The sequence below is a fragment of the Salmo salar genome, chromosome 14 (assembly GCF_965601325.2).
Source record: "Salmo salar chromosome 14, fSalSal1, whole genome shotgun sequence".
NCBI lineage: Eukaryota > Metazoa > Chordata > Actinopteri > Salmoniformes > Salmonidae > Salmo > Salmo salar.
The window spans coordinates 43,979,070-44,005,479 of NC_138304.1; the positions used below are offsets into that span (position 1 = coordinate 43,979,070).

The 26,410-nt window shown below is 44.9% G+C and overlaps 1 protein-coding gene across 3 annotated transcripts; it reads left to right on the forward strand.

The window, feature by feature from the left end:
* Window positions 1-539: 539 nt before the first annotated feature.
* LOC106569635 (AP-1 complex subunit sigma-3) lies at window positions 540-26,410 on the forward strand. Of its 3 annotated transcripts, none has more exons than XM_045694395.2 (6): window positions 551-699; window positions 955-1,132; window positions 15,937-16,115; window positions 24,309-24,417; window positions 24,660-24,797; window positions 26,082-26,410. In XM_045694395.2, the coding sequence occupies exons 3-6, from the start codon at window positions 15,937-15,939 to the stop codon at window positions 26,115-26,117; spliced, it is 462 nt and encodes a 153-aa protein (XP_045550351.1). In that variant the 5' UTR covers window positions 551-699; window positions 955-1,132; the 3' UTR covers window positions 26,118-26,410. The 3 variants fall into 3 exon arrangements, with proteins under 3 accessions (XP_045550350.1, XP_045550351.1, XP_045550349.1); XM_045694393.2 differs by having other exon boundaries at window positions 565-699; window positions 1,034-1,132; XM_045694394.2 differs by lacking the exon at window positions 955-1,132 and having other exon boundaries at window positions 540-699.

Consider the following 26,410-nt stretch of genomic DNA (forward strand, 5'->3'; position numbering starts at 1 on the left):
TATTACAATAGAAAGACACTGCTTTCATAATCAAGTGTTCTGCTCTCTAAAGCCAGCTGAGTTGTGGCCAGTCCAAACGCGACAGGGAAAAAGTGCCAACTGGTTGATTTGTTTTGTGTAGTGCTGCCCCCTCAAGTCTTTTCCAAGAACAAGAAGTGCACAGGCTTCTGAAACACCATGTCAGGTGACACGTTCATTCATTGATTCTTTAGGCTCCTTTTTGAATTTCTTGGGAAACGCCTGCACATTAACAGTTTATGAAGGCTAAAACAACGACGCAAACTGCTTAATAACCTTTGGCCTACCACTCAGTAGCCACACTGGCAATGTATTTTTAACACTTTTCATTTAGCTCATTTTGCATCAGTATGCTAATAGGCCTCGCCTGGTACAGTAACCACCTCCGTTTCTAACATACGGTGCAGCATTCGAACAGGTGTAGAGCTCACATCCAATCCAGAAAAAGAGAACAGGTGTAGAGCTCACATCCAATCCAGAAAAAGAGAACTGGTGACGTAGGGTTATTCCCCACAGTCTCCAGCAGGGAGGAGTTTACCCGTTCAGCTCGGAGGTCAGCGAGCATTCTGGAGGAACAACCACAGATATGCGCTCTTTCAGTTGTCAGACACGCTGTGCGAGGTGAAACTATTTCACTAACTTTTATTTACTAAAAACGATCCCCAAAAAATCCTCAAAGTGGTGAGTTAGTGTTGGTTTTCGTTTTTTTCCCGATGCATAACCCGCTGTTCTAATTTAGTATTGAGTCAGACTATTCTGACAGTCACTAGACTGTACCTGTAAATTAGCTGCCAGGTGTATGTTTAGGATTTCTGAGTCAGTTTCAACTGTATATTTGTCATTTATCGTTTGCCCCCTCTATACACTATAAATATATTCATATAAATACATCGTTTATTCTAAATGTTTGATGGGCTTTGAATGGGTATGCTACAGTATTTCTGCGGAAGGGACAGTCGGAAGTAAGGGGTATTTCCATCCTGTGGAACATATTCCGTCACTTGTCGCTTGGCAGGTGACTCTGCACAGCCCCGGTGACAGTTGCAACCTGGGATATGTTTATACAGCTTAGGCGTCATAGCCTATTTGGGACTGCCTTGCCCTTTCAATAACTGTAAGTAGTGTTTTCATAAAGTATTCATACCCCTTGACTTATTCCACATTTGTTGTGTTACAGCCTGAATTCAAAATGGATTAAATCTATTTTTTCTCACCCATCTACACACAATACCCCATAATGACAAAGTGAAAACATGTTTTTAGACATTTTAATAAATGTATTGATAATTAAGTACAGAAATATTCAATTTACATAAGTAACACACCCCTGTGTTAATAAATGTTAGAATCACCTTTGTCAGTGATTACAGCTGGGAGTCTTTCTGGGTAAGTCTCTAAGAGCTTTGCACACCTGGATTGTATAATATTCTTCACTTTGGTTGTTGATCAATGCTAGACAGCCATTTTCAAGTCTTGCCATAGATTTTCAAGCCGATTAAGTCATAACTGTAACTAGGCCGATGTTATTTCGGTAAGCAACTCCAGTGTATATTTGTCCTTGTGTTGTAGGTTTTTGTCCTGCTGAATGATGAATGTGTCTCCTAGTGTCAGGTGGAAAGCAGACTGAACTAGGTTTTCTGCTAGGATTTTGCATGCGCTTTATTCTGTTTTATTTTTATCAACAAACCAAAAAACTCCCTTGTCCTTGCCGCTGACAAGCATGATGCAGCCACCACCATGCTTGAAATATGAAGTGGTACTCAGTGGTGTGTTGTGTTGGATAACATAACGCTTTGTATTCAGGGCATAAAGTTCATTTCTTTGCAATTTTTTTTAGCAGTTTAACTTTTTTAGTTCCTTATTGTAAACAGGAAGCATGTTGTGGAATATGTGTATTCTGTACAGGCTTCCTTCTTTTCACTCTGTCATTTAGGTTAGTATTGTGGAGTAACTACAATGTTGTTGATCCATCCTCAGTTTTATCCTATCACAGCCCTTAATCCAAATCACATTGTATTGGTCACATACACGTGGTTAGCAGATGTTATTGCGGGTGTAGTGAAGTGCTTGTGTTTCTAGCTCCGACAGAGCAGTAATATCTAACAAGTAATATCTAACAAACCACACAACATATACCCAATACACACAAATCTAAGTAGGAATAAATTAAGACTATATACATATGGATGAGCGATGTCAGAGCGGAATGGACTAAGATACAGTAGAATAGTATAGAATACAGTGTATACATATGAGATGAGTAATGGAAGATATGTATGCATTATTAAGTGAATGAGATACCGTAGAATAGTATAGGAAACAATATATACATGAGATGAGGATTGGCAGATATGTAAACATTAAGTGACCAAAGGTGGCACCTCTGCAACTGTTTTAACGTCACCATTGGCCTCATGGTGAAATCCCTGAGTGGTTTCCTTCCTCTCCGGCAACTGCACAATGATCTGGTACTGGTGCTCCCTGTATATAGTTCCACATTGATCTTGGACTGGTACTCCCTGTATATATCTCCACATTGATCTGGTACTGGTACTCCCTGTATATAGTTCCACATTGATCTGGTACTGGTACTCCCTGTATATAGCTCCACATTGATCTGGTACTGGTACTCCCTGTATATAGCTCCACATTCATCTGGTACTGGTACTCCCTGTATATAGCTCCACATTGATCTGGTACTGGTACTCCCTGTATATAGCTCCACATTGATCTGGTACTGGTACTCCCTGTAAATAACTCCACATTGATCTTGTGCTCCCTGTATATAGCTCCACATTGATCTGGTACTCCCTGTATATAGCTCCACATTGATCTGGTACTCCCTGTATATAGCTCCACATTGATCTGGTACTCCCTGTATATAGCTCCACATTGATCTGGTACTCCCTGTATATAGCTCCACATTGATCTGGTACTGGTACTTCCTGTATATAGCTCCACATTGATCTGGTACTGGTGCTCCCTGTATATAGCTCCACATTGATCTGGTACTGGTGCTCCCTGTATATAGCTCCACATTGATCTGGTACTGGTACTCCCTGTATATAGCTCCACATTGATCTGGTACTGGTACTCCCTGTATATAGCTCCACATTGATCTGGTACTGGTACTCCCTGTATATAGCTCCACATTGATCTGGTACTGGTACTCCCTGTATATAGCTCCACATTGATCTGGTACTCCCTGTATATAGCTCCACATTGCTCTGGTACTGGTACTCCCTGTATATAGCTCCACATTGCTCTGGTACTGGTACTCCCTGTATATAGCTCCACATTGATCTGGTACTGGTACTCCCTGTATATAGCTCCACATTGATCTGGTACTGGTACTCCCTGTATATAGCTCCACATTGATCTGGTACTGGTACTCCCTGTATATAGCTCCACATTGATCTGGTACTTCCTGTATATAGCTCCACATTGATCTGGTACTGGTACTCCCTGTATATAGCTCCACATTGCTCTGGTACTGGTACTCCCTGTATATAGCTCCACATTGATCTGGTACTGGTACTCCCTGTATATAGCTCCACAGTGATCTGGTACTCCCTGTATGTAGCTCCACATTGATCTGGTACCCCCTGTATGTAGCTCCACATTGATCTGGTACTGGTACTCCCTGTATATAGCTCCACATTAATCTGGTACTGGTACTCCCTGTATATAGCTCCACATTGATCTGGTACTCCCTGTATATAGCACAACATTGATCTGGTACTGGTACTCCCTGTATATAGCTCCACATTGATCTGGTGCTCCCTGTATATAGCTCCACATTGATCTGGTACTCCCTGTATATAGCTCCACATTGATCTGGTACTCCCTGTATATAGCTCCACATTGATCTGGTACTGGTACTCCCTGTATATAGCTCCACATTGATCTGGTACTGGTACTCCCTGTATATAGCTCCACATTGATCTGGTACTGGTACTTCCTGTATATAGCTCCACATTGATCTGGTACTCCCTGTATATAGCTCCACATTGATCTGGTACTGGTACTTCCTGTATATAGCTCCACATTGATCTGGTACTTCCTGTATATAGCTCCACATTGATCTGGTACTCCCTGCATATAGCTCCACATTGATCTGGTACTGGTACTCCCTGTATATAGCTCCACATTGATCTGGTACTGGTACTCCCTGTATATAGCTCCACATTGATCTGGTACTGGTACTCCCTGAATATAGCTCCACATTGATCTGGTACTCCCTGTATATAGCTCCACATTGATCTGGTACTGGTACTCCCTGTATATAGCTCCACATTGATCTGGTAATGGTACTCCCTGTATATAGCTCCACATTGATCTAGTACTGGTACTCCCTGTATATAGCTCCACATTGATCTAGTACTGGTACTCCCTGTATATAAGCTCCACATTGATCTGGTACTGGTACTCCCTGAATATAGCTCCACATTGATCTGGTACTGGTACTCCCTGAATATAGCTCCACATCGATCTGGTACTGGTACTCCCTGTATATAGCTCCACATTGATCTGGTACTGGTACTCCCTGTATATAGCTCCACATTGATCTGGTAGTGGTACTCCCTGTATATAGCTCCACATTGATCTGGTACTTCCTGTATATAGCTCCACATTGATCTGGTACTGGTACTCCCTGTATATAGCTCCACATTGCTCTGGTACTGGTACTCCCTGTATATAGCTCCACATTGATCTGGTACTCCCTGTATATAGCTCCACATTGATCTGGTACTGGTACTCCCTGTATATAGCTCCACAGTGATCTGGTACTCCCTGTATGTAGCTCCACATTGATCTGGTACCCCCTGTATGTAGCTCCACATTGATCTGGTACTGGTACTCCCTGTATATAGCTCCACATTGATCTGGTACTGGTACTCCCTGAATATAGCTCCACATTGATCTGGTACTCCCTGTATATAGCTCCACATTGATCTGGTACTGGTACTCCCTGTATATAGCTCCACATTGATCTGGTACTCCCTGTATATAGCTCCACATTGATCTGGTACTCCCTGAATATAGCTCCACATTGATCTGGTACTCCCTGTATATAGCTCCACATTGATCTGGTACTGGTACTCCCTGTATATAGCTCCACATTGATCTGGTACTGGTACTCCCTGTATATAGCTCCACATTGATCTGGTACTCCCTGTATATAGCTCCACATTGATCTGGTACTCCCTGTATATAGCTCCACATTGATCTGGTACTCCCTGTATATAGCTCCACATTGATCTGGTACTGGTACTCCCTGTATATAGCTCCACATTGATCTGGTACTGGTACTCCCTGTATATAGCTCCACATTGATCTAGTACTGGTACTCCCTGTATATAGCTCCACATTGATCTAGTACTGGTACTCCCTGTATATAAGCTCCACATTGATCTGGTACTGGTACTCCCTGAATATAGCTCCACATTGATCTGGTACTGGTACTCCCTGAATATAGCTCCACATTGATCTGGTACTGGTAGTCCCTGTATATAGCTCCACATTGATCTGGTACTGGTACTCCCTGTATATAGCTCCACATTGATCTGGTAGTGGTACTCCCTGTATATAGCTCCACATTGATCTGGTACTTCCTGTATATAGCTCCACATTGATCTGGTACTGGTACTCCCTGTATATAGCTCCACATTGCTCTGGTACTGGTACTCCCTGTATATAGCTCCACATTGATCTGGTACTCCCTGTATATAGCTCCACATTGATCTGGTACTGGTACTCCCTGTATATAGCTCCACAGTGATCTGGTACTCCCTGTATGTAGCTCCACATTGATCTGGTACCCCCTGTATGTAGCTCCACATTGATCTGGTACTGGTACTCCCTGTATATAGCTCCACATTGATCTGGTACTGGTACTCCCTGAATATAGTTCCACATTGATCTGGTACTCCCTGTATATAGCTCCACATTGATCTGGTACTGGTACTCCCTGTATATAGCTCCACATTGATCTGGTACTGGTACTCCCTGTATATAGCTCCACAGTGATCTGGTACTCCCTGTATATAGCTCCACATTGATCTGGTACTCCCTGTATATAGCACCACATTGATCTGGTACTGGTGCTCCCTGTATATAGCTCCACATTGATCTGGTGCTCCCTGTATATAGCTCCACATTGATCTGGTACTCCCTGTATATAGCTCCACATTGATCTGGTACTCCCTGAATATAGCTCCACATTGATCTGGTACTCCCTGTATATAGCTCCACATTGATCTGGTACTGGTACTCCCTGTATATAGCTCCACATTGATCTGGTACTGGTACTCCCTGTATATAGCTCCACATTGATCTGGTACTCCCTGTATATAGCTCCACATTGATCTGGTACTCCCTGTATATAGCTCCACATTGATCTGGTACTGGTACTCCCTGTATATAGCTCCACAGTGATCTGGTACTCCCTGTATGTAGCTCCACATTGATCTGGTACCCCCTGTATGTAGCTCCACATTGATCTGGTACTGGTACTCCCTGTATATAGCTCCACATTAATCTGGTACTGGTACTCCCTGTATATAGCTCCACATTGATCTGGTACTCCCTGTATATAGCACCACATTGATCTGGTACTGGTACTCCCTGTATATAGCTCCACATTGATCTGGTGCTCCCTGTATATAGCTCCACATTGATCTGGTACTCCCTGTATATAGCTCCACATTGATCTGGTACTCCCTGTATATAGCTCCACATTGATCTGGTACTCCCTGTATATAGCTCCACATTGATCTGGTACTCCCTGTATATAGCTCCACATTGATCTGGTACTCCCTGTATATAGCTCCACATTGATCTGGTACTCCCTGTATATAGCTCCACATTGATCTGGTACTGGTACTCCCTGTATATAGCTCCACATTGATCTGGTACTGGTACTCCCTGTATATAGCTCCACATTGATCTGGTACTGGTACTCCCTGTATATAGCTCCACATTGATCTGGTACTCCCTGTATATAGCTCCACATTGATCTGGTACTGGTACTTCCTGTATATAGCTCCACATTGATCTGGTACTCCCTGTATATAGCTCCACATTGATCTGGTACTCCCTGCATATTGCTCCACATTGATCTGGTACTGGTACTCCCTGTATATAGCTCCACATTGATCTGGTACTGGTACTCCCTGTATATAGCTCCACAGTGATCTGGTACTCCCTGTATGTAGCTCCACATTGATCTGGTACCCCCTGTATGTAGCTCCACATTGATCTGGTACTGGTACTCCCTGTATATAGCTCCACATTGATCTGGTACTGGTACTTCCTGTATATAGCTCCACATTGATCTGGTACTTCCTGTATATAGCTCCACATTGATCTGGTACTCCCTGCATATAGCTCCACATTGATCTGGTACTGGTACTCCCTGTATATAGCTCCACATTGATCTGGTACTGGTACTCCCTGTATATAGCTCCACATTGATCTGGTACTGGTACTCCCTGAATATAGCTCCACATTGATCTGGTACTCCCTGTATATAGCTCCACATTGATCTGGTACTGGTACTCCCTGTATATAGCTCCACATTGATCTGGTACTGGTACTCCCTGTATATAGCTCCACATTGATCTAGTACTGGTACTCCCTGTATATAGCTCCACATTGATCTAGTACTGGTACTCTCTGTATATAAGCTCCACATTGATCTGGTACTGGTACTCCCTGAATATAGCTCCACATTGATCTGGTACTGGTACTCCCTGAATATAGCTCCACATCGATCTGGTACTGGTACTCCCTGTATATAGCTCCACATTGATCTGGTACTGGTACTCCCTGTATATAGCTCCACATAGATCTGGTAGTGGTACTCCCTGTATATAGCTCCACATTGATCTGGTACTTCCTGTATATAGCTCCACATTGATCTGGTACTGGTACTCCCTGTATATAGCTCCACATTGCTCTGGTACTGGTACTCCCTGTATATAGCTCCACATTGATCTGGTACTCCCTGTATATAGCTCCACATTGATCTGGTACTGGTACTCCCTGTATATAGCTCCACATGGATCTGGTACTCCCTGTATGTAGCTCCACATTGATCTGGTACCCCCTGTATGTAGCTCCACATTGATCTGGTACTGGTACTCCCTGTATATAGCTCCACATTGATCTGGTACTGGTACTCCCTGAATATAGCTCCACATTGATCTGGTACTCCCTGTATATAGCTCCACATTGATCTGGTACTGGTACTCCCTGTATATAGCTCCACATTGATCTGGTACTGGTACTCCCTGTATATAGCTCCACAGTGATCTGGTACTCCCTGTATATAGCTCCACATTGATCTGGTACTCCCTGTATATAGCACCACATTGATCTGGTACTGGTACTCCCTGTATATAGCTCCACATTGATCTGGTGCTCCCTGTATATAGCTCCACATTGATCTGGTACTCCCTGTATATAGCTCCACATTGATCTGGTACTCCCTGAATATAGCTCCACATTGATCTGGTACTCCCTGTATATAGCTCCACATTGATCTGGTACTGGTACTCCCTGTATATAGCTCCACATTGATCTGGTACTGGTACTCCCTGTATATAGCTCCACATTGATCTGGTACTCCCTGTATATAGCTCCACATTGATCTGGTACTCCCTGTATATAGCTCCACATTGATCTGGTACTGGTACTCCCTGTATATAGCTCCACATTGATCTGGTACTGGTACTCCCTGTATATAGCTCCACATTGATCTAGTACTGGTACTCCCTGTATATAGCTCCACATTGATCTAGTACTGGTACTCCCTGTATATAAGCTCCACATTGATCTGGTACTGGTACTCCCTGAATATAGCTCCACAATGATCTGGTACTGGTACTCCCTGAATATAGCTCCACATTGATCTGGTACTGGTACTCCCTGTATATAGCTCCACATTGATCTGGTACTGGTACTCCCTGTATATAGCTCCACATTGATCTGGTAGTGGTACTCCCTGTATATAGCTCCACATTGATCTGGTACTTCCTGTATATAGCTCCACATTGATCTGGTACTGGTACTCCCTGTATATAGCTCCACATTGCTCTGGTACTGGTACTCCCTGTATATAGCTCCACATTGATCTGGTACTCCCTGTATATAGCTCCACATTGATCTGGTACTGGTACTCCCTGTATATAGCTCCACAGTGATCTGGTACTCCCTGTATGTAGCTCCACATTGATCTGGTACCCCCTGTATGTAGCTCCACATTGATCTGGTACTGGTACTCCCTGTATATAGCTCCACATTGATCTGGTACTGGTACTCCCTGAATATAGCTCCACATTGATCTGGTACTCCCTGTATATAGCTCCACATTGATCTGGTACTGGTACTCCCTGTATATAGCTCCACATTGATCTGGTACTGGTACTCCCTGTATATAGCTACACAGTGATCTGGTACTCCCTGTATATAGCTCCACATTGATCTGGTACTCCCTGTATATAGCACCACATTGATCTGGTACTGGTGCTCCCTGTATATAGCTCCACATTGATCTGGTGCTCCCTGTATATAGCTCCACATTGATCTGGTACTCCCTGTATATAGCTCCACATTGATCTGGTACTCCCTGAATATAGCTCCACATTGATCTGGTACTCCCTGTATATAGCTCCACATTGATCTGGTACTGGTACTCCCTGTATATAGCTCCACATTGATCTGGTACTGGTACTCCCTGTATATAGCTCCACATTGATCTGGTACTCCCTGTATATAGCTCCACATTGATCTGGTACTCCCTGTATATAGCTCCACATTGATCTGGTACTGGTACTCCCTGTATATAGCTCCACAGTGATCTGGTACTCCCTGTATGTAGCTCCACATTGATCTGGTACCCCCTGTATGTAGCTCCACATTGATCTGGTACTGGTACTCCCTGTATATAGCTCCACATTAATCTGGTACTGGTACTCCCTGTATATAGCTCCACATTGATCTGGTCCTCCCTGTATATAGCACCACATTGATCTGGTACTGGTACTCCCTGTATATAGCTCCACATTGATCTGGTGCTCCCTGTATATAGCTCCACATTGATCTGGTGCTCCCTGTATATAGCTCCACATTGATCTGGTACTCCCTGTATATAGCTCCACATTGATCTGGTACTCCCTGTATATAGCTCCACATTGATCTGGTACTCCCTGTATATAGCTCCACATTGATCTGGTACTCCCTGTATATAGCTCCACATTGATCTGGTACTCCCTGTATATAGCTCCACATTGATCTGGTACTCCCTGTATATAGCTCCACATTGATCTGGTACTCCCTGTATATAGCTCCACATTGATCTGGTACTGGTACTCCCTGTATATAGCTCCACATTGATCTGGTACTGGTACTCCCTGTATATAGCTCCACATTGATCTGGTACTCCCTGTATATAGCTCCACATTGATCTGGTACTGGTACTTCCTGTATATAGCTCCACATTGATCTGGTACTCCCTGTATATAGCTCCACATTGATCTGGTACTCCCTGCATATAGCTCCACATTGATCTGGTACTGGTACTCCCTGTATATAGCTCCACATTGATCTGGTACTGGTACTCCCTGTATATAGCTCCACATTGATCTGGTACTGGTACTCCCTGAATATAGCTCCACATTGATCTGGTACTCCCTGTATATAGCTCCACATTGATCTGGTACTGGTACTCCCTGTATATAGCTCCACATTGATCTGGTAGTGGTACTCCCTGTATATAGCTCCACATTGATCTGGTACTTCCTGTATATAGCTCCACATTGATCTGGTACTGGTACTCCCTGTATATAGCTCCACATTGATCTGGTACTGGTACTCCCTGTATATAGCTCCACATTGATCTGGTACTCCCTGTATATAGCTCCACATTGATCTGGTACTCCCTGTATATAGCTCCACATTGATCTGGTACTGGTACTCCCTGTATATAGCTCCACAGTGATCTGGTACTCCCTGTATGTAGCTCCACATTGATCTGGTACTCCCTGTATATAGCACCACATTGATCTGGTACTGGTACTCCCTGTATATAGCTCCACATTGATCTGGTGCTCCCTGTATATAGCTCCACATTGATCTGGTGCTCCCTGTATATAGCTCCACATTGATCTGGTACTCCCTGTATATAGCTCCACATTGATCTGGTACTCCCTGTATATAGCTCCACATTGATCTGGTACTCCCTGTATATAGCTCCACATTGATCTGGTACTCCCTGTATATAGCTCCACATTGATCTGGTACTCCCTGTATATAGCTCCACATTGATCTGGTACTCCCTGTATATAGCTCCACATTGATCTGGTACTGGTACTCCCTGTATATAGCTCCACATTGATCTGGTACTGGTACTCCCTGTATATAGCTCCACATTGATCTGGTACTCCCTGTATATAGCTCCACATTGATCTGGTACTGGTACTTCCTGTATATAGCTCCACATTGATTTGGTACTCCCTGTATATAGCTCCACATTGATCTGGTACTCCCTGCATATAGCTCCACATTGATCTGGTACTGGTACTCCCTGTATATAGCTCCACATTGATCTGGTACTGGTACTCCCTGTATATAGCTCCACATTGATCTGGTACTGGTACTCCTTGAATATAGCTCCACATTGATCTGGTACTCCCTGTATATAGCTCCACATTGATCTGGTACTGGTACTCCCTGTATATAGCTCCACATATATCTGGTAGTGGTACTCCCTGTATATAGCTCCACATTGATCTGGTACTTCCTGTATATAGCTCCACATTGATCTGGTACTGGTACTCCCTGTATATAGCTCCACATTGCTCTGGTACTGGTACTCCCTGTATATAGCTCCACATTGATCTGGTACTCCCTGTATATAGCTCCACATTGATCTGGTACTGGTACTCCCTGTATATAGCTCCACAGTGATCTGGTACTCCCTGTATGTAGCTCCACATTGATCTGGTACCCCCTGTATGTAGCTCCACATTGATCTGGTACTGGTACTCCCTGTATATAGCTCCACATTAATCTGGTACTGGTACTCCCTGTATATAGCTCCACATTGATCTGGTACTCCCTGTATATAGCACCACATTGATCTGGTACTGGTACTCCCTGTATATAGCTCCACATTGATCTGGTGCTCCCTGTATATAGCTCCACATTGAACTGGTGCTCCCTGTATATAGCTCCACATTGAACTGGTACTCCCCTTTATATAGCTCCACATTGATCTGGTACTCCCTGTATATAGCTCCACATTGATCTGGTACTGGTACTCCCTGTATATAGCTCCACATTGATCTGGTACTGGTACTCCCTGTATATAGCTCCACATTGATCTGGTACTCCCTGTATATAGCTCCACATTGATCTGGTACTCCCTGAATATAGCTCCACATTGATCTGGTACTCCCTGTATATAGCTCCACATTGATCTTGTACTCCCTGTATATAGCTCCACATTGATCTGGTACTGGTACTCCCTGTATATAGCTCCACATTGATCTAGTACTGGTACTCCCTGTATATAAGCTCCACATTGATCTGGTACTGGTACTCCCTGTATATAGCTCCACATTGATCTAGTACTGGTACTCCCTGTATATAAGCTCCACATTGATCTGGTACTGGTACTCCCTGTATATAGCTCCACATTGATCTGGTACTGGTACTCCCTGTATATAGCTCCACATTGATGTGGTGCAAATAAAATTAGATTTTATCTTTGTAGTGACTGGGTGTATTGATTCACCATCCAAAGTGTAATTAATAACTTCACCATGCACAAAGCCATATTCAATGTTTGATTTATTTTTACCCATCTACCAATAGGTGCCCATCTTTGTGAGGCTTTGGGGCAGCAGCGTAGCCTAGTGGTTAGAGCGTTGGACTAGTAACTGAAAGGTTGCAAGTTCGAATCCCCGAGCTGACAAGGTACAAATCTGTCATTCTGCCCCTGAACACTGTTCCTAGGCCGTCATTGAAAAATAACAATTTGTTCTTAACTGACTTGCCTAGTTAAATAAAGGTCAAATAAAATTGGAAAACCTCCCTGGTCTTTGTGGTTGAATCTGTGTTTGAAATTCACTGCTCAACTGAGGGCCCTTACAGATAAATGGGTACAGAGATGAGGTAGTCATTCAACAATCATGTATTCTAGAGTCCATGTGACTTGTTCACCATATTTAGGCTTGCCATAACAAATGGGTTAAATTCTTATTGATTCATTTCAAGACATTTCAGATTTACATGTTTAATACATTTAAAAAAAGTTTCTAAACACATAATTCCGCTTTGACATTATGGGGTATTGTGTGAAGGCCAGTGACACAAAATCTACATTTGATCCGTTTTAATTTCAGGCTGTAACACAACAAGATGTGGGAAAAAAATCAAGGGGTGTAAATACTTTCTGAATGCACTGTATGTCTCTCTAAATTTAGAAAGGTATAAGGTTTTAATTGCAGAACTTCTAATCCTATGTTATTTATGTATCCTACTCTCTGTCCCACTGTCAGACCAACGATGCCTCAAGTCCCTGAAATATCAATGGCTTTGCTGCCATTCATTAACAACAATACACATCAGCAGTGCAAGGTTAAGAAAAAAACACATTTATATTAAGTTAATTCATTTCTATATTGTGTATTCTGTATGGCTTTGCTGGCCAAAGAATGGCTTTGCTGGCATCGCCGGCTCAGTTTAACAGTTGACAAAAACACATATCCTCAGAGAAAGCTTGTCCAGATATTCCAGTCAGCTGTGGTCCTCTGAAGTCAACAATAGCAGGAAGATGAAAGCAGAGATCCCTTGACCCCATTGGCCTAGTTCTAATGAATATCAAATTGGACATCCAGCTGAACAAAGCAAGGAAACACGCTCTCTAAACAGCACTAACACGTCTCTTGAATTCTCTTGGAAGCAAAACAGTATTACTAAATGAAAGAGGTTGGGTACAGGGGAGTAATGATTACATCTCATCAGTTTACATGTAATTGGATTACAAAAAAACTGTCACTGTAATCAGAATCAAAATAAAGAAAAACCTTTGAATGAGTAGGTGTGTCCAAGCTGGTACTATATACAGTACTATACAGTTGAAGTCGGAAGTTTACATACACTTAGGTTGCAGTCATTAAAACTCGTTTTTCAACCACTCCACAAATTTCTTGTTAACAAACTATAGTTTTGGCAAGTCGGTTAGGACATCTACTTTGTGCATGCCACAAGTCATTTTTTCAACAATTGTTTACAGACAGATTATTTCACTTATAATTCACTGTATCACAATTCCAGTGGGTCAGAAGTTTACATACACTAAGTCTACTGTGCCTTTAAACAGATTGGTAAATTCCAGAAAATGATCTCATGGCTTTAGAAGCTTCTGATAGGCTAATTGACATCATTTGAGTCAATTGGAGGTGTACCTGTGGATGTATTTCAAGGCCTACCTTCAAACTCAGTGCCTCTTTGCTTGACATCATGGGAAAATCAAAAGAAATCAGCCAAGACATCAGAAAAAACCCCAAGTCTGGTTCATCCTTGGGAGCAATTTCCAAACGCCTGAAGGTACCACGTTCATCTGCACAAACAATAGTACGCAAGTATAAACACCATGGGACCACGTAGCCGTCATACCGCTCAGGAAGGAGATGCGTTCTGTCTCCTAGAGATGAGCGTACTTTGGTGCGAAAAGTGCAAATCAATCCCAGAACAACAGCAAAGGACCTTGTGAAGATGCTGGAGGAAACGGGTACAAAAGTATCTATATCCACAGTAAAACGAGTCCTATATCGACATAACCTGAAAGGCCTCTCAGCAAGGAAGAAGCCACTGCTCCAAAACCGCCATAAAAAAGCCAGACTACAGTTTGCAACTGCACATGGGGACAAAGATCGTACTTTTTGGAGAAATGTCCTCTGGTCCGATGAAACGAAAATAGAACTGTTTGGCCATTATGTTTGAAGGAAAAAGGGGTAGGCTTGCAAGCCGAAGAACACCATCCCAACCGTGAAGCACGGGGGTGGCAGCATCATGTTGTGGGGGTGCTTTGCTGCAGGAGGGACTGGTGCACGTCACAAAATAGATGCCAACATGAGGAAGGAAAATTATGTGGATATATTGAAGCAACATCTCAAGACATCAGTCAGGAAGTTAAAGCTTGGTCGCAAATGGGTCTTCCAAATGGACAATGACCCCAAGCATACTTCCAAAGTTGTGGCAAAATGGCTTAAGGACAACAAAGTCGAGGTATTGGAGTGGCCACCACAAAGCCCTGACCTCAATCTTATAGAAAATCTGTTGGCAGAACTGAAAAAGCGTGTGCGAGCAAGGAGGCCTACAAACCTGACTCAGTTACACCAGCTCTGTCAGGAGGAATGGGCCACAATTCACCCAACTTATTGTGGGAAGCTTGTGGAAGGCAACCCGACACATTTGACCCAAGTTAAACAATTTAAAGGCAATGCTACCAAATACTAATTGAGTGTATGTAAACGTCTGACCCACTGGGAATGTGATGAAAGAAATAAAAGCAGAAATAAATCATTCTCTCTACTATTATTCTGACATTTCACATTCTTAAAATAAAGTGGTGATCCTAACTGACCTAAGACATGGAATTTTTACAAGGATTAAATGTCAGGAATTGTGAAAAACTGAGTTTAAATGTATTTGGCTAAGGTGTAGGTAAACTTCCGACTTCAACTGTAAACAGTACCAGTCAACAGTATGGACACACCTACTCATTCCAGGGTTTTCACCTAACTACCTGAATGAAGGTTTGAAAGATAAATATTGGAACCCAGCGTTCTGCCCTATATATTTCTCTCCTCTCTGCATGTCCTCTCCTAACCCATCTCGTCCTTTCAGATGCGTTTCCTGCTCCTCTTCAGTCGCCAGGGCAAGCTCCGTCTCCAGAAGTGGTTCACGCCCATCCCCGAGCGAGAGAAGAAGAAGATCACCAGGGACATGACCACCATGGTGTTGGCACGGAAACCACGCTCCTGCAACTTCCTGCACTGGAAAGACCTGAAGATCGTCTACAAGAGGTGAGGGAGGGGGGGTGGGGGGGGGGAAAGACCTGAAGATCGTCTACATGAGGAGGGGAGGAGGGGGAGGAAAGACCTGACAATCGTCTACAAGAGGTGAGGAGGGGGGGGGGGGGGGAGACCTGAAAATCGTCTACAAGAGGTGAGGGGGGAGAGAGGAGGGGAGGAGGGGGAGGAAAGACCTGAAGATCGTCTACATGAGGAGGGGAGGAGGGGGAGGAAAGACCTGACAATCGTCTACAAGAGGTGAGGAGGGGAGGAAGTGAAGAGGAGAACTCTATTTGCTTACTATTTATCTCAGATTGCATGTCAAATTCTTAGTCCAAAGTGGTTTCCTCTTCTTCATATTAAATAACCCCCCCTGCCCCAGCCCTGCTACCCCCCCACCCACCACTCTCTAACTGTAATACTGTATTGCCCTATTACCCCCCCCCCACCCACCACTCTCTAACTGTAATACTGTATTGCCCTGTTACCCCCCCCCCCACCCACCACTCTCTAACTGTAATGCTATATTGCCCTGTTACCCCCCCACCCACCACTCTCTAACTGTAATGCTGTATTGCCCTGTTACCCTCCCCCACCCACCTGTCTAACTGTAATGCTGTATTGCCCTGCTACCCCCCCCCACCCACCACTCTCTAACTGTAATGCTGTATTGCCCTGTTACCCCCACCCACCACTCTCTAACTGTAATGCTGTATTGCTCTGTTACACCCCCCACACTCTCTAACTGTAATGCTGTATTGCCCTGTTACCCCCCCCCCCCACCCACACTCTCTAACTGTAATGCTATATTGCCCTGTTACCCCCCCACCCACCACTCTCTAACTGTAATGCTGTATTGCCCTGTTACCCCTCCACCCACACTCTCTAACTGTAATGCTGTATTGCCCTGCTACCCCCCCACCCACCACTCTCTAACTGTATTGCTGTATTGCCCTGTTACCCCCCCCACCCACCACTCTCTAACTGTAATGCTGTATTGCCCTGTTACCCCCCCCCACCCACACTCTCTAACTGTAATGCTGTATTGCCCTGCTACCCCCCCACCCACCACTCTCTAACTGTAATGCTGTATTGCCCTGTTACCCCCTCCCCCCACCCACCACTCTCTAACTGTAATGCTGTATTGCCCTGTTACCCCCCCACACTCTCTAACTCTCATCTTTTTTTCCCAAGATGGCGTAGCAGTTCAGACGTCCTCTACCCTCCTCTTGTCGTGTCCCGTGTATATATATATATTTACATATTATTATTTTTTTCTTCACTTATCTTTTTATATATATATTTTTTTTTAATTCTAAAAACTCAACCTCAAAGCACTCTCCTGCAACCCGCCTCACCAATTTAAAAAAGAAAGTATTATTTTACCTCATCTGAATTCCACAACAGAAGCTAGCAAGAGGTTAGCCATTTTCACTGGCTAACGTTGAAGTTCAGCTAGCCACGGTTAGCTGTCCTCAGCTATCCGTTAGCTCGAAAAGCTATCGCCAGTTTTTGTACAGCGCGACTCAGACCAGAGCATACCGGACCTATTCTCTCTCCTTTCCCCGATTTCTACCGCAGGCTCTGGACATTTACACCTGGATCTTGCAGCTAACTAGCTGCTACCTGAGTGACTATTGGCAACGTCGGTCACGGAATTAACACACATTATTACGGAGCTAGCCAGCTGAAGAGTTCCGTCAGCCACTCCTGGGCTATTCCTGAGCTAGCCAGCTGAAGTGTCTCCTGGGCTACAACTCACCTATCCTGACCCGTTTTACTGCCGATGCGGAGCCCCATCGGGTCTTCACGACTGGACCACCGACGTTATCTGCCCGAGGGAGTTATCCAACTGGCCCCTCCGTCGCGACGTAACCTGATCGCCCATCTGCGGCCCGCTAATCGTTAGCTGTCTTTTCGGCTGCGATCTGAATAGGTCTATCGGACACTTTTCTTGGGCCACTATAACTAACTATTTTGCCAACTTGGACTGGTCCCCCCTTCCACACGGAACCCCACTAACCCACAGACGGAAACGCACGAGGTGGCTAAAAACAGACCTCCCTCCCATCTTCCACCAGCTTGCTACCTATGGCCCGGCTAGCTGTCTGAATCTCACTGGACCCTTTGATCACTCGGCTAAGCATGCCTCTCCTTAATGTCAATATGCCTTCTCCATTGCTGTTCTGGTTAGTGTTTATTGGCTTATTTCACTGTAGAGCCTCTAGCCCTGCTCATTATACCTTATCCAACCTCTCAGTTCCTCCACCCACACATGCTTTGACATCTTCTGGTTTCAATGATGTTTCTAGAGACAATATCTCTCTCATAATCACTAAATGCCTAGGTTTACCTCCTCTGTACTCACATCCCACCATACCTTTGTCTGTACATTATACCTTGAAGCTATTTTATCGCCCCCAGAAACCTGCTCCTTTTTCTCTCTATTCTGGACGTCACAGACGACCAATTCTTATAGCTTTTAGCCGTACCCTCATACTTATTCTTCTCTGCTCCTCTGGGGATGTAGAGGTGAATCCAGGCCCTGCAGTGCCTGGCTCCACTCCTACTCCCCAGGCGCTCTCTTTTGATGACTTCTGTAACCGTAATAACCTTGGTTTCATGCATGTTAACATTAGAAGCCTCCTCCCTAAGTTTGTTTTATTCACTGCTTTAGCACACTCTGCCAACCCGGATGTCCTAGCTGTGTCTGAATCTTGGCTTAGGAAGTCCACCAAAAACTCTGAAATCTTCATCCCTAACTACAACGTTTTCAGACAAGATAGAACGACCAAAGGGGGCGGTGTTGCAATCTACTGCAGAGATAGCCTGCAGAGTTCTGTCCTGCTATCCAGGTCTGTACCCAAACAATTTGAACTTCTACTTTTAAAAATCCACCTCTCCAAAAACAAGTCTCTCACCGTTGCCGCCTGCTATAGACCCCCCTCGGCCCCTAGTTGTGCTCTGGACACCATATGTGAACTGATTGCCCCCCATCTATCTTCAGAGCTCGTGCTACTAGGTGACCTAAACTGGGACATGCTTAACACCCCAGCCATCCTACAATCCAAGCTTGATGCCCTCAATCTCACACAAATTATTAATGAACCCACCAGGTACAACCCCAAATCCGCAAACACTGGCACCCTCATAGATATCATCCTAACCAACGTGCCCTCTAAATACACCTCTGCTGTTTTCAACCAAGATCTCAGCGATCACTGCCTCATTGCCTGCACCCGTAATGGGTCAGCGGTCAAACGACCTCCACTCATCACTGTCAAACGCTCCCTGAAACATTTCAACGAGCAAGCCTTTCTAATCGACCTGGCCCTGGTATCCTGGAAGGATATTGACCTCATCCCGTCAGTAGAGGATGCCTGGTTATTTTTTTTAAATGCCTTCCTCTCCATCTTAAATAAGCATGCCCCAATCAAGAAATTTAGAACCAGGAACAGATATAGCCCTTGGTTCTCCCCAGACCTGACTGCCCTTAACCAACACAAAAATATCCTGTGGCGTTCTGCATTAGCATCGAACTGCCCCCGCGATATGCAACTTTTTAGGGAAGTTAGAAACCAATACACACAGGCAGTTAGAAACACCAAGGCTAGCTTTTTCAAACAGAAATTCGCTTCGTGCAACTCCAACTCTAAAAAGTTCTGGGACATTGTAAAGTCCATGGAGAATAAGAACACCTCCTCCCAACTGCCCACTGCACTGAGGATAGGAAACTCTGTCACCACCGATAAGCCCACTATAATTGAGAATTTCAATAAGCATTTTTCTACGGCTGGCCATGCTTTCCACCTAACTACCCCTACTGCATTCAACAGCACTGCACCCCCCACAGCTACTCGCCCAAGCCTCCCCCATTTCTCCTTCTCCCAAATCCATTCAGCTGATGTTCTGAAAGAGCTGCAAAATCTGGACCCCTACAAATCAGCTGGGCTTGACAATCTGGACCCTTTCTTTCTAAAATTATCTGCCGAAATTATTGCAACCCCTATTACTAGCCTGTTCAACCTCTCTTTCGTGTCGTCTGAGATTCCCATAGATTGGAAAGCAGCTGCTGTCATCCCCCTCTTCAAAGGAGGTGACACTCTTGACCCAAATTGCTACAGACCTATATCCATCCTACCCTGCCTTTCTAAGGTCTTCGAAAGCCAAGTCAACAAACAGATTACCGACCATTTCGCATCCCACCGCACCCTCTCCGCTATGCAATCTGGTTTCAGAGCTGGTCATGGGTGCACCTCAGCCACGCTCAAGGTCCTAAACGACATCGTAACCGCCATCGATAAGAAACAATACTGTGCTGCCGTATTCATTGACCTGGCCAAAGCTTTTGACTCTGTTAATCACCACATCCTCATCGGCAGACTCAGTAGCCTTGGTTTCTCAAACGATTGCGTCGCCTGGTTCACCAACTACTTCTCTGACAGAGTTCAGTGTGTCAAATCGGAGGGCCTACTGTCTGGACCTCTGGCAGTCTCTATGGGGGTACCACAGGGTTCAATTCTTGGGCCAACTCTTTTCTCTGTATACATAAATGATGTCGCTCTTGCTGCTGGTGAATCTCTGATCCACCTCTACGCAGACGACACCATTCTGTACACTTCTGGCCCTTCTTTGGACACTGTGTTAACAACCCTCCAGACGAGCTTCAATGCCATTCAACTCTCCTTCCGTGGTCTCCAACTGCTCCTAAACACAAGTAAAACTAAATGCATGCTCTTCAACCGATCGCTGCCTGCACCTGCCCGCCTGTCCAGCATCACTTCTCTGGACGGTTCTAACTTAGAATTTGTGGACAACTACAAATACCTAGGTGTCTGGTTAGACTGTAAACTCTCCTTCCAGACTCACATCAATCATCTCCAATCCAAAGTGAAATCTCGAATTGGCTTCCTATTTCGCAACAAAGCATCCTTCACTCATGCTGCCAAACATACCCTCGTAAAACTGACCATCCTACCAATCCTCGACTTCGGCGATGTCATTTACAAAATAGCTTCCAATACCCTACTCAACAAGCTGGATGCAGTCTATCACAGTGCCATCCGTTTTGTCACCAAAGCCCCATATACTACCCACCACTGCGACCTGTACGCTCTCGTTGGCTGGCCTTCGCTTCATAATCGTCGCCAAACACATTGGCTCCAGGTCATCTACAAGACCCTGCTAGGTAAAGTCCCCCCTTATCTCCGCTCACTGGTCACCATAGCAGCACCCACCTGTAGCACGCGCTCCAGCAGGTATATCTCTCTGGTCACCCCTAAAGCCAACTCCTCCTTTGGTCGTCTCTCCTTCCAGTTCTCTGCTGCCAATGACTGGAACGAACTACAAAAATCTCTGAAACTGGAAACACTTATCTCCCTCACTAGCTTTAAGCACCAGCTGTCAGAGCAGCTCACAGATCACTGCACCTGTACATAGCCCATCTATAATTTAGCCCAAACTACTACCTCTTCCCCTACTGTATTTATTTATTTTGCTCCTTTGCACCATATTATTTATATTTTTATCTCTGAACTTTCTTCAAACTACAAATCTACCATTCCAGTGTTTTTCTTGCTATACTTTATTTACTTTGCCACCATGGCATTTTTTTTGCCTTTACCTCCCTTATCTCACATCATTTGCTCACATTGTATATAGTCTTATTTTTTTTTTTTTCTACTGCATCATTGATTGTATGTTGTTTTACTCCATGTGTAACTCTGTGTTTTTGTATGTTGTCGAACTGCTTTGCTTTATCTTGGCCAGGTCGCAATTGTAAATGATAACTTGTTCTCAACTTGCCTACCTGGTTAAATAAAGGTGAAAAAAATAAAAATAAAAAAATAAAATGTAATGCTGTATTGCCCTGTTACCCCCCCCCCCCACCCACCACTCTCTAACTGTAATGCTGTATTGCCCTGTTACCCCCCCACCCACACTCTCTAACTGTATTGCTGTATTGCCCTGCTACCCCCCCACCCACCACTCTAATTGTAATGCTGTATTGCCCTGCTACCCCTCCACCCACCTCTCTAACTGTAATGCTGTATTGCCCTGTTACCCCCCCACCCACCACTCTAATTGTAATGCTGTATTGCCCTGCTACCCCCCCACCCACCACTCTAATTGTAATGCTGTATTGCCCTGTTACCCCCCCACCACTCTCTAACTGTAATGCTGTATTGCCCTGTTACCCCCCCCCACCCACCTCTCTAACTGTAATGCTGTATTGCCCTGTTACCCCCCCACCCACCACTCTCTAACTGTAATGCTGTATTGCCCTGCTACCCCCCCACCCACCTCTCGCTAACTGTAATGCTGTATTGCCCTGTTACCCCCCCCCCCCCCCACCCACCACTCTCTAACTGTAATGCTGTATTGCCCTGCTACCCCCTCCCCCACCTCTGTAACTGTAATGCTGTATCTCCCTGCTATCCCCCCACCCACCTCTCTAACTGTAATGCTGTATTGCCCTGTTACCCCCTCCCCCCACCTCTCTAACTGTAAGGCTGTATTGCTCTGTTACCCCCCCCCCCACCACTCTCTAACTGTAATGCTGTATTGCCCTGCTACCCCCCCCCCACCCACCACTCTAACTGTAATGCTGTATTGCCCTGTTACCCCCCACCCACCTCTCTAACTGTAATGCTGTATTGCCCTGTTACCCCCCCACCCACCACTCTAACTGTAATGCTGTATTGCCCTGCTACCCCCCCACCCACCTCTCTCTAACTGTAATGCTGTATTGCCCTGTCACCCCCCCACCCACCACTCTCTAACTGTAATGCTGTATTGCCCTGTCACCCCCCCACCCACCACTCTCTAACTGTAATGCTGTATTGCCCTGTCACCCCCCCACCCACCACTCTCTAACTGTAATGCTGTATTGCCCTGCTACCCCCCCACCCACCACTCTCTAATTTTAATGCTGTATTGCCCTATTACCCCCCTCCCCCCACCACTCTCTAATTGTAATGCTGTATTGCCCTGCTTCCCCCCCACCCACTACTCTCTAACTGTAATGCTGTATTGCCCTATTACCCCCCCCACCCACCACTCTCTAACTGTAATTCTGTATTGCCCTGTTACCCCCCCACCCACCACTCTCTAACTGTAATGCTGTATTGCCCTGTTACCCCCCACCCACCACTCTCTAACTGTAATTCTGTATTGCCCTGTTACCCCCCCACCCACCACTCTCTAACTGTAATGCTGTATTGCCCTGTTACCCCCCCCCCCCCACCCACCACTCTCTAACTGTAATGCTGTATTGCCCTGTTACCCCCACCCACCTCTCTAACTGTAATACTGTATTGCCCTGCTACCCCCCCACCCACCACTCTCTAACTGTAATGCTGTATTGCCCTATTACCCCCCCCACCCACCACTCTCTAACTGTAATTCTGTATTGCCCTGTTACCCCCCCACCCACCACTCTCTAACTGTAATGCTGTATTGCCCTGTTACCCCCCACCCACCACTCTCTAACTGTAATTCTGTATTGCCCTGTTACCCCCCCACCCACCACTCTCTAACTGTAATGCTGTATTGCCCTGTTACCCCCCCCCACCCACCACTCTCTAACTGTAATGCTGTATTGCCCTGTTACCCCCACCCACCTCTCTAACTGTAATACTGTATTGCCCTGCTACCCCCCCACCCACCACTCTCTAACTGTAATGCTGTATTGCCCTGTTACCCCCCCACCCACCACTCTGTAACTGTAATGCTGTATTGCCCTGTTACCCCCCACCCACCACTCTCTAACTGTAATGCTGTATTGCCCTGTTACCCCCCCACCCACCACTCTCTAACTGTAATACTGTATTGCCCTGTTACCCCCCCACCCACCACTCTCTAACTGTAATACTCTATTGCCCTGTTACCCCCCCACCCACCACTCTCTAACTGTAATACTCTATTGCCCTGTTACCCCCTCCCACCCACCACTCTCTAACTGTAATGCTGTATTGCCCTGTTACCCCCTCCCACCCACCACTCTCTAACTGTAATGCTGTATTGCCCTGCTACCCCCCCCCACCCACCTCTCTAACTGTAATGCTGTATTGCCCTGTTACCCCCCTACCCACCACTCTAACTGTAATGCTGTATTGCCCTGTTACCCCCCCACCCACCTCTCTAACTGTAATGCTGTATTGCCCTGTTACCCCCCCCCCCCCACCCACCACTCTCTCACTGTAGGTATGCCAGTCTGTATTTCTGCTGTGGTTTGGATGCTGAGGAGAATGAACTTCTAGCCTTGGAGATGCTGCATCGCTATGTGGAGCTGTTGGACAAGTACTTTGGCAACGTACGTAAGGGGCAACCTTTATTTTCTTTCACCCAGCACTTTCTTTATTTCAGTTGATCTCTCTCTCTCTATGTCTATCTGTCACATATTTCCTTCCCTTTCAACCTATTTCTTCCCAAACTCAGACTGAAACTGCACTGCCTGTGTAGTCGATATTATTTAACACACAGTAAAATGATTCCTGCTAGACTGGACAGTACCTCTTGAACGTTGGGTGATTTCCTCTTCCTTTACCCATGCAGGTGTGTGAGCTGGACATTATCTTTAACTTTGAAAAGGCCTACTTCATCCTGGATGAGTTTCTATTAGGGGGAGAGGTACAGGAGACGTCCAAACTAGTGGTGGCCCGCTCCGTCGAGGCCTCGGACATGCTACAGGAGGTGAGAATACTGCCACGCTCAGGGTAGAACCTGCCCCGTAGGCACTGATCTAAGATCAGTATTTCTGCATCCGATCTTATCTAGGATCAGTATTTCTGCATCCGATCTTATCTAGGATCAGTATTTCTGCCTCTATTCTTAGCTCAGACTATTTTGGGGAGAATGATCAGTGTCTAGAAGCAACATGGGAAACGCTTTATCTTACGGTCTGATATTTATCTTGTATTTACATATGTAATTACATAATAATTAGCTATAATTAACCTATTGTTTATTTGGGATTGAACACACAAGCATAGCTATACCATTTTGTAACAAGTAGTTACCAATTTGAATGAATTATTTATAGTAGGTACTCTGAAGTAGCATTTTACCCTATAATTCCTTAGTAATACCAGGTGAAAGTGTTACTGTTTCAGCATGGGTTGATAATGTGCAGTGCAGCAGCTAACTGACTTCCCGATGAGCTCTCCTGTCTATCTCCACTAACAGGCTTCCCTTCATGAACCATATTAACTGGTGCCAATAATGATGGACCTATTCTGTCTCTTCTCTCTCTCTCTCTCTCTCTCTCTCTCAGAAAGAGAGACTGATGGACCTATTCTCTCTCTCTCTCTCTCTCTCTCTCTCTCTCTCTCTCTCTCTCTCTCTCTCTCTCTCTCTCTCTCTCTCTCTCTCTCTCTCTCTCTCAGAAAGAGAGACTGATGGAGATTATCCTTCTATTTCCTTTATTCTTCAGTTGCTGTAAGTCTGAGCGTTGGCAGTATCTGTCTGCTTCCTGTATTGTCCGTTTGTCCTCAGCTCTCGGTGGCGCTATAGACGCACCAAGCCAGAGTCACACTCTGCATGGCCTTCTCTTCTTTCACACCATCTTCTTGCTTTGGGGGGAATAAAACAAACTTTTTTGATCTAGTCTGATGCACGTGCATGCTATCTGAAGTTGTTGCATCATCACGCTTGTTTTAATCTTCCTCACCACCCTTCATCATCATTGCTATAGGCTGAGATTGACAACAGTGATTTTGGTCTGGAGCTGGGATGGCCTTGAATGTGGACAGAAAGGTTGATGATTATGTTTGTAGCGTAGTAGTCTACATTGTGTTGGCGCTCTACGCTCCTATGTCTTCTGCACGGATGTAACATGCATCCAATTAGAATGAAAATCATTCTACTTCTATGGTTAGATGTTACGTAGGTATGGCTATGAATATTCATCACATTAGGACAAGGCTTGTTGATATGGAGATCACACGTTTCACCTGTCCCTCCGTCTCTCCGCTCTAGACCATGGAGGAATACATGAGCAAGCCTGCATTCTAACACTGGGGGAAATGGATCTACACACACCAGAAGGATTCTGGACAATTACAGAAGTGGAGGTCTTACTACTGTACAGAACCATGGAGTTATGAGTTGTAGAATGAGGGTGTGTTTTTAAATAGGGAGGTACAGTGAAATGTATCTTGTTTCTGCAAATAGGACAATAACATGATGACCAATAAATTGGTAGAAGACGCTCATTGATTGGGCTATTATGAAATGTATATTGATACTGTATGATCACCCATCCCTCTAGATCGTTGATGTACATTGAAGTTACTGAAAACTGTGGT

Excerpts from the sequence above, each read along its gene's own strand:
- LOC106569635 (XM_045694394.2), top strand. The coding sequence starts at position 15,937 with ATGCGTTTCCTGCTCCTCTTCAGTCGCCAGGGCAAGCTCCGTCTCCAG. Across the intron at positions 16,116-24,308 it reads CTGAAGATCGTCTACAAGAG|GTATGCCAGTCTGTATTTCT; the intron begins GTGAGGGAGGGG and ends CTCTCACTGTAG. Across the intron at positions 24,798-26,081 it reads CCTCGGACATGCTACAGGAG|ACCATGGAGGAATACATGAG; the intron begins GTGAGAATACTG and ends TCTCCGCTCTAG.